The sequence below is a fragment of the Rattus norvegicus genome, chromosome X (assembly GCF_036323735.1).
Source record: "Rattus norvegicus strain BN/NHsdMcwi chromosome X, GRCr8, whole genome shotgun sequence".
NCBI classification, from domain to species: Eukaryota; Metazoa; Chordata; class Mammalia; order Rodentia; family Muridae; genus Rattus; species Rattus norvegicus.
This window is the reverse complement of record NC_086039.1, coordinates 128,567,128-128,576,855: the sequence shown is the minus strand read 5'-3', so window position 1 is coordinate 128,576,855 and position 9,728 is coordinate 128,567,128. Positions and strand designations below refer to the sequence as shown.

General features: G+C 40.5%; 1 protein-coding gene across 1 annotated transcript; it reads left to right on the top strand.

The window, feature by feature from the left end:
- The first annotated feature begins 267 nt into the window (after positions 1–267).
- Positions 268–3,887, top strand: Dcaf12l1 (DDB1 and CUL4 associated factor 12-like 1). The gene is made up of 2 exons (NM_001107941.1): positions 268–2,065; positions 2,156–3,887. Exon 1 carries the CDS (start codon positions 537–539, stop codon positions 2,040–2,042), a length of 1,506 nt encoding a protein of 501 aa, NP_001101411.1. The 5' UTR covers positions 268–536; the 3' UTR covers positions 2,043–2,065; positions 2,156–3,887.
- The last annotated feature ends 5,841 nt before the right edge of the window (positions 3,888–9,728 follow it).

The following is a 9,728-nucleotide window of genomic DNA, read 5'->3' as shown; positions in this document are numbered from 1 at the left end:
CCCTCCAACTGCCTTTTGTGCTTTTGTATCCCTCTTACACCTTGTAGGCTTTACTACTACCTACCGCCCCCTTCTGGCTGGGCATGAGATCCCCACCCTTGCCATGATCTCCAAGCCCTAAAGCTCACCCTTGCACACCTCCCATCACATCTGCCATTTATAGTCTGCCAGTCCCGCCTTCTCTTCCAACACCACCCTCTGAGCCTCCCCCCTCCCGCCCCTAGTCTTTATCCTCCACGGACTGGTCGCTTAAGGCCCAGAAGTCCACACTCCTGTGCTGGCAGGCAGCAGTCTCCTCTCTCTCTCTCTCTCTCTCTCTCTCTCTCTCTCTCTCTCTCTCTCTCTAGCCGCATCTTCGGCCCCAGCACCGATCGTCCCGAGCTCGCTCGGCTCTTTCCGCCCGACCTCGCGTTGTTCGCCGGGTCACGCCGCCACCACCTCCTTTGCCGCCAAGGCTCTCCGGACTCGGTAGGCTCCCCGCTGATCAGTCGATCGCTCTCTCGCTTGCTCCAAAGCCTCCATCTCCCAGCGATATCATGCGTCAGGCCGACTCTCAGACGCAGCCCTCTCCCGCAGAGCAGGAGATGCCGCAGCCTGCAGGGCCCTCCAACAGCTCGCCGCCCACCATGGGCCCGCAGCAAACAGGTAGCAGGAAGCGGAAAGCCGCCGAGGTCGATCAGGGCGCCGGGACTTCTTCGTCGCCAGGCCCTGCAGCGGCGATGGCGACAGTTGGGGCGGGCAATGCAGAGGGGTCCTTGATGCTGACCAAGAGGCCGCGGCGGCCCATAGCTCACCTCTCCATGGTGAACTACCTGAAGGGCCGCGCGCTAGGCGCCGATGGCCACCCGGGGTTCGCAGGCTTCGAGGGTGATCTGCGCAGTTACGGGGTCCTCAGGCTGCCCGAGCTGCTGAGGGAGCGCCAGCTGACCCTGGGCCCACTCAACAAGGTGTTCGCATCGCAGTGGCTCAATGCCAGGCAGGTGGTGTGTGGCACCAAGTGCAACACTCTCTTCGTGGTTGATGTCAAAACCGACCACATCATGCGCATTCCTCTGATGCGCGACAGGGTGCCCGACCTGTCCCGTGGCCCGCCCTCCTGTGGCATTCATGCTGTGGAGCTGAATCCCTCCAAGACCCTCTTGGCCACTGGAGGTGAAAATCCCAACAGCCTGGCAGTATACCAGTTGCCCACTCTGGATCCGGTGTGCCTAGGAGATTGCCAAGGCCACAGGGACTGGATCTTTGCCATTGCATGGATGAGTGACACCGTGGCTGTGAGTGGTTCCCGCGATGGCACCGTGGCGCTTTGGAAGGTGGATCCTGACATGTTCAATGGCAGCATTGCTTGGCACAAGGATGCAGGGCTCCCTGTGTATGCTCACATCAGTCCTACAGATATGGAGGCCATCCCCAAAGCCACTACCAATCCAGGTAACCGCAAAGTGCGAGCACTCGCCTTCAGCAACAAAAACCAGGAGCTGGGGGCTGTGTCCCTGGATGGCTACTTCCACCTGTGGAAAGCCCGAAGCTCCCTGTCCAGGCTGCTGTCCCTGAGGCTGCCCTACTGCCGTGAGAACGTGTGTCTCACCTATTGTGATGAGTTTTCCCTCTATGCTGTGGGTTCCCAGTCTCACGTTTCCTTCCTGGATCTCCGCCAAGGCCAGCAGAACATCCCTCCACTGTGCTCCAGAGAGGGAGGCACCGGTGTGCGTTCTCTGAGTGTCCACCAGCATATTGTCACCGTGGGAACAGGCCATGGTTCTCTGCTCTTCTATGATATACGTGCTCAGAAGTTCCTTGAGGAAAGATCCGCGGCCAATCCAGACATGTTTCCTGTGCCCTCTGGAAGGAAGCTCAAGCTCACCTGTGGCAGCGGCTGGATCAACCAGGATGATCTCCTCGAGAATTATGTTGCTGGTGTAGAAGATTTCCCCAACGCACTCTACACCCACTGCTACAACTGGCCGGAAATGAAGCTCTTCGTAGGAGGGGGACCACTGGCCTCAGGCCTCCATGGCAACTACGCAGGCCTCTGGAGCTAAGAGTGATGCGACTCCTTCTCAAAGTATGGGTTTGTCTTTTAGTTCAATCTAATTGTACTTCATGTTGAGCATGCTGTTTTAATTTTTGTCTTTTTTTTTCTCTTTTTGTCCAGGTGGAACTGGCCCAGAGTATCCAGTGCGCTTCTCAGTAGAGAGAAAGAGATGGAACCTTCAGAAGTTGGCTTTGAGAATTTTCTGGACTTCCCCACCATTCTTTGGACTTTCCATGCATATACTTTCCACTAATTCTTGCTGTGTTGTTTTCGAGTGAGTGATCCATGTAGTCTATTATGGAAAAAAATCCTGTTATAATGTTAGAATTGTATAAGTGTTGTGTTACTATTATTAGCAGTTTTAAAGCTATTGTTTTTGGTTTTCATCTCGTGTGATATATTTAGAATATTTTCTAATAAACAGAGTTTGAACATCTGTTCTGGAGCACTAATCATAGTTTTGTAGCATTGGTCCAATTGTAAAAAAAAAAGAAAAAAAAAACATTCCATGTTCCAGTTGCCTACTTTTGGAAATATGTCACTCATGAATTGTGATCATGGTGTATGTATATAGTTTGTATGTTGTTGGTGCAAAACTCACTTTTCTAAAAAGTTTATTATGTGGAAATAATTGCATAGAATCTTGTGTTTATATCAAAATCTCAGCTGACAAGGATGGTTTAGGTAGTCAAGTATTCTGCTCATTTGAGTGTGGAAGATGAATCCAAAAATCAGTGTTTTTCTTTTGAGCCTTATTTTAGTTTTTATGCTCTGTCTTCATATTTATCAAAGAATGTACTTGTTTTCACTTCTTGCCTTAGTACTATCAAGACTTGTGGATATATTTGAATGCTGTCATTTGAGTAAATTGCACAGAGTTTCAGTGCCATCATTCGATGCAGGGATATTAAGTACATAAATGTAGAATGTATGGCAGACAGGGCAGGAAATACACTGCTCTAAGGTATAGACTGGATATTTTTGCTGTTGCTATTTTTAATACCAAATGTTATATTTGAGCATATTTTAAACTTTCAAAATCTGCTTATGAGTTACGTTGGAAGGAAAAAAAGTCGAAGGAGAAAGTATGAGCCCATCCAGCTCACTGTGAGAGAAACTCCCCATCTTTGTAAGCTCCAAATGTTTTATTTTGTGAACTTGAAAGATTCATACTTAAAGTAGAATAGATATGTTACTAAAACCTCTGGTTCTATGCCTTTAAATATGATAATATAGGATCGTGACAATGCAGTATAATTTTCAAGTAGAGGGGCTGGGGATGAAAGAACTTAAAGTTCAGATTAAAGTTCGGATAAACAGAGATAATGGGATGCTGTGCGTAAGGATTGGTTTTTTCCCTAGGTGAGAAGACCAAAACTGAGAAAGGAGCCGGGCCTTGTTCAAAGCTGGCTAGGACGTGTTTACCGTGGATTGGTATTGGGTCATGTTTCCTTTTTCTTAAACATCAAACATGTATTTTGCCTTGGTGTTGACACACTACATGTTGTTCAGGACTAAACCTAAATTGTTGAGAGGATCTAAAGGTGAGTCAAGAATACACAGTGGTCAGATTTTCTGTTTGTAAAGATTATGCAGGTCTATTTCGTAGAATTACAAAGTTTTGCAACTTATCTGTGCATTTTCTTGCTTGCATGTATGTTTCTCTCTCTGCTGCCAATGATTTCAGAGCAGAGGCTGTAAACTGCCATCTTTTCTTTCTTTCTTTGTATCCTAAGGCCAAACAAAGGCAATCAGTGATTATTGGACGATTTTTGTTTTGCCAATGGAAACCTGCACTTGAACTTGTAATAAATATTTGCTGTTGCATAATAAAGAACCTTGTTCTGTGTTCCCCAGCTCTGTTTTTCTTTAAAATTCCCCTAATTCATTTACAGGTCCTGCTATAGTACTTCATCCATCCTTAAAGGAGGTAATGTATGATATTTGAAAGATGAACAAATATTTACATCTCATGTATAACTGGATACTGATCCTTTAAATTGAAAAAAAAATGGGATTTGAGGATTTCTTTAAAACATTTGGTTTATTTTGAATCTAAAATAAAATTGTTTTTTATTTATACATTTTCTTTTAAATTTAGAAATATATTTATTTAAAAAATTAGCCAAACTATAAACTGCTTATTTTCATATGAGCAGTATGGTGTTTGGGGGGTGTGCAATTTATATAAATTGGGAAATTCAGGAAAAAAATCCTTCCATATTGGATGAGATTTCAGATAAAGCATAGAAGGCAAAGCTTTAGTCTGATTTTTTTTCTCTGGCTTGGTCCTTTATATAATCACCAACTCACTTTCATTCTACTATATTTCAAGCTGTATCTTTGTGAAGACAATCAGGAGGCTTGGGCAAGTTTTAATAACAAAATAGCCTATTCTATTCCTATCTTATAAACATGTAATAATTTTATAATTATTAAATTCTAATGTTAAGTGTTCTACTGCAGTGCATGCAAAAACTGAGTCAGAATTTCAATATACATATTTAATCTTTGAGATGTTTGTACATATATACATATATGTACATATATACAAATCCCCTCTAACTTTTTCCAGAATTAGAAATCTTCCTTACTGCATTTCCTTACAAACTTCATGTTTCCTCTAATTTTATCTCATTGAATGTATTTAATCCTGCCAGTATGTACCAGGGTGTTAGACCATCGACAAGAACAATGGGTCTGAACCTTGGGTCCCAACCTCTTTTGGAGAGGGGGAGGGTCGCATAATACATATTTACATTACTGTTCACAACACTAAAATAATAGAAGTTATGAAGGAGCAATGAAATAGTTTTAGGGTTGGGGGGTCACCACAACATAAGGAACTATATTAAAGGGTCACAAGGTTAAGAAGGTTGAGAAGCCTTGCTACTGGAGCATAGGCCACCTAGCAGGAGCCTTAGCCCTGAAGAAAACAGGTTCTCCATTCCCCCAGAGTTCTCAGCTGACATAAATGTTTACACTCCTCGGCTTCACCCTTTGAAATGAATTAATTTCTTTTTTTTTAAGTTGGAAGAAAATATATTTCAAAGAGACATACCCACAGAGGGTCTGAGGATTTGGCTGAGTACATAAAAATGCTGCTATACAAGTATGAGGACTTGCGTTTGGAACCTTAGCATTTACAGGGAAATCCAGGCACATGGTTGATTGTATAATTCTGTAGATGGGGGTCAGAAATAGACAGGTCCTAAGGTCATGCTGGCCAGCCTATTCACAAAGGCTAGGCTCTGGTTCCAAGGTAGACAGCAATAGAGGAAGTCATCAAATGTCTTGCTCTGGCCTCCACATACATTAGCATGCCACAGCACACTCATACACACACACCATACACATTGTGCAAACACCACACACACGCTTGTGCACAAATTCACTGCACACACACACACACACACACTCATGACACACAAACATCACACACACACAGACAAACAGACCCCATACACTCTCACACACCACACACACACAAACACAAACACCACACACACAAATACACCACACACACACACCACACACACACACAAACACACCACATACACACACAAACACACCACATACACACACACAAACACACCGCATTCACACACAAATACACCACACACACACTCACAAACACACCACATACACACACAGAAACACACCACACACACAAACACCACACACACACATTCATGACACACATACATTGCACACACAGACACACAGACCCCATACACTTACACACCACACACACACACACACCACACAAACACACACACACACACACACACACACACACACACACACACACCACATCAGCCAATGAAAGAAACTGAAGTGTCTCATCTGGCAAAAATACATGTGAAATATTTAATTTAAGCATTAATGGCAAGCAAAATTGAATTATCCAGAGGCTGATTTAGTCTGCCTATAGTTAATGTTGAACCAGTTGTCAAAAACAGTCGATTCATTACTAATTTAGAAATGTTTCTGAAAAACAATTCACCAGGCACTGCAGGAAGTTTTTCTGAGAGCTTTGCAATTGCTGCAAGTACGTAACCTAGGTGCATTAAGCTTGTCCTCATGTAAGCAGCTCAGGGACAGAGTTCATGCATCAAGAACATCATGTACTAATAGGAAAGGCAGAATAGAGATAGTACAGACCACAGGAGTTTCCTTTCAGGGACATTGCTTTTAAATCATCTCAAAAGGCTGCCTAGACGAATGCCAGCAGCAAACCACTGAACTGAGAACCGGACCCCCGTTGAAGGAATCAGAGAAAGGACTGAAAGAACTGAAGGGTCTCAAGACCCCATATGAACAACAATGCAAACAAACCAGAGTTTCCAGGGACTAAGCCACTACCCAAAGACTATACATGGACTGACCCTGGGCTCCAACCGCATAGGTTGCAATGAATAGCCTAGTAAGATCACAAGTGGAAGGGGAAGCCCTTGGTCCTGGTAAGGCTGGACTCCCAGTGAACGGGATTCTTGAGGCGAGGGTAGTAATGGGGGGAGGATTGGGAGGGGAACACCCACATAGAAGGGGAGGGGGAGAGGTTAGGGGGATGTTGGCATGGAAACCAGGAAAGGAATAACATTTGAAATGTAAATAAGAAATACCCAATTTTATAAAGATGGAAAAAAAATGAGCAAAATAAACCTCATGCTAAAAAAAATAAATAAATAAAAGGCTGCCTAGAAATATTTCTAGCTACTTGCTCTTTTGAAAACCTACAGACATCTATCCATCTATCCAGCCTTAGAGTCTGACATCAGTGGAAGGAAATACAAATCAGTATTTGCAGGAGTAAGAGTGCCACAAATTAAACATCTTCATAGGAAACAGAGCTCCCTAAATGTTCTTTATTTTATAGAGGAAATTGTTTTTGCTTAATAGGTTCTTTCTGGTCTTTTTCCTAACTATAATTCTGTGACTTCACTTACATAGAAAAAAAACCTTATTCAAGCGTTCTTGATAATTTTTTCATTATTGTTATTATTACATTCACCAGATTGTGACCGAATAACCACATGAGTGTCTTATACACACTTTTCCCCCCGCATTGAATGAGCATTTTGTCAGTCTGACACCTCGAATAATAGACTGAATATATGTAATACTAAAGTATCCAGTAAAATGACAAAAAGAACAATTCCTGTCATGAATAATAGTAATATTGCTGTGGTTGTAAATTTGCGATCCTGGGCATTAAAGCCAGAGTCTTGCACTTGCTAGGGAAGTGTTTTATCACTGAGTTCCATCTGCAAGACCTATACTTACTTCTTATGTCTAAAAAAGATCTCATTAGATTGCCTAGGTTAGCTTTGAACTGAAACAGTCCTTGATATTGCAGTCTTTCTGCCTTAAAACCTGAATAGCTGATATTAGACGTCCTTTTTTTTTTTTTAGGCCAAGTTCATGAATTATGTTGAGAAAATATTAGTCTATGTTTAATACTCAAAATGGAGCAAGGTGGGAAGGTGAACACTATAAAACAGGGCCCTTGCTAGTGTCGTGCTGATTCATAGCATCGAATAATGTGGATAGGACAGAAGATAAATGATAGTCTTATTTTCTTGTTACTTAAGTATAATATTGGATTGGTACAACAAAATGAAATGAAATATGTTGCTTTAAAACCATAAAAATCATGGATTTGAGTCCCATTGATGGCATTCTCCTTATGAATAACCATAGTTGTGGGTTTCCCAAATTCTCCAAGACTAATAATTTATTGCTAAACTCTCTACAACCTAATATTTTGGCTAATGGACATAGGCATTACTTTGATATTAATTATATTCCTAAGTTTCAGTCAATTCTGCTAGAGTAATATGCATTTTTACTTGACTTAAAATAGTTTATCCCCAATTTGGAAAACTAGACATAAAATAAAAGGATAAAAACATTTCCAATAATTACAGATTAATTCAGGCAACAATTCAATATCCACCACTTAAAATATCTTGTACATATATATGTATATGTATATATATATATGTGTGTGTGTGTGTGTGTGTGTGTTTATAATGTATACTAATGAATGCAATTGCTACTTTGACAATATTTCATATAAATTGTTATGTAAGCCCATTTTATTTCAGACTTTTTGTTCCAGCTGTCCCTCTCAGTTAATATTCATCTGAGTTAACGACTAGGGTGATATATTATTGTTATCATTATTATTGCTGTGCATATGTACATGTGTGTGTACATGTACACACAGGTGCATATGTATCACAGCACGCATGAAGGAGGGATGAGAACAAAATGCAAAACTTTATATAGTGGTTTCTCCCCTTCTACCAGCTTATCCAGATATTGAATTACACACATTTTCCAAATCAGATGATGAAGCCTTGATCCAGACCAACCATTTTATTTGATTCTTTTCAAGTTAACTTAAACAAAATTAAACAAGAAAGTTGATAAAACTCTGGTACCCCCCCAAAAGGAAGAAGAAAAACAAAAAATGATTTATCAATCACAAAATTTCACTAATTTTAAAATAAAGTTAAATATTTAATTAAGAGTATAAAAAGAGTATTTGGGGCGTAATTAAATCTTCCCAGATGTGCTCATGGAGTTTTCCCAAATGATCAAATGCTTGAATTATTCTGGATAGTGATAGGCAGTCAATATTGGTTTGCAGTACAATGTAAGGCCTGGAGATGTATAGACAATATATCCATTTGGAGATTTTTAAGATCAGTCTTTGTAAAATGTGAAGTACATGCTAATTTCATAACACATGAATCTAAGAGTGGATAATGTTAGAAACATATGTGCTAGGATCATCACTCCATAGAGTTGCTAACTAAACAAAATGTAGTGTACAATAATATCCCAGGAGCTTCTTTTTTCAACCTCAATGAAAACTAGCCGCGTTAATATGTCTGCATATTGAAATGCTTATAAACTACATCATGCCGAACATAGGGGATTAGTAACTTGTAAGTTGAAGGTCAAACAAAATGCCCATTTAATGAGTAGCAAGTACTACCTCACACTTCCTAGAAACAATATTTCATCTTTGTTTGCTATTACCTAATTTCATTGTGCAATCACATTAACCCAAAGAACATAAATGTGTCAACTGTCACTGCGTTTTAAATTAGCTTAAAATAATCACATTTTTATTTGTTGCATTGTTTGCATAATATAGGTAATTCCACGTTTGGACAAAATGAAAACTAAGTGTTGATGATGTCTTCCTTTAAAAATGATGATTGTTTTCCCCAATTTTGGAGGGAGAATTCAGTAACGCAAACACAATGAAGGTGTTATTCTCACTTTTTCTAATGCCATTATTGTTTCTCTCCTCTTCAAACTGAGGCATCAATGTTTCATGTTGATTAAATTTTAACATAGAAATTGCCCTTTTATGTTACATTCAAATGACAAACTTGGATCCATTATGGAGAGGGAAAAACTATAGTTTCTTCTAGGCTTCTAGTATATTTATCAAATAAAATACCTCTACAGCTCAGAAATAGTTCATTTCTGTTTTTTCTTATCCAGAAGAAGAGGGCCTAGTGTAATAATTCGCCATTTAAAATTATACCTTACAGGACAAAGAACTAGATCTCATTTTGTTTAATAAATGCATTCCTTAACAATTGTATAGAAAGGACATTTTTAAAAATAGAATCATATTCCCCCATGCATTTCCATCTATCTGAACTGT

Excerpts from the sequence above, each read along its gene's own strand:
- Dcaf12l1 (NM_001107941.1), top strand. The coding sequence starts at position 537 with ATGCGTCAGGCCGACTCTCAGACGCAGCCCTCTCCCGCAGAGCAGGAG.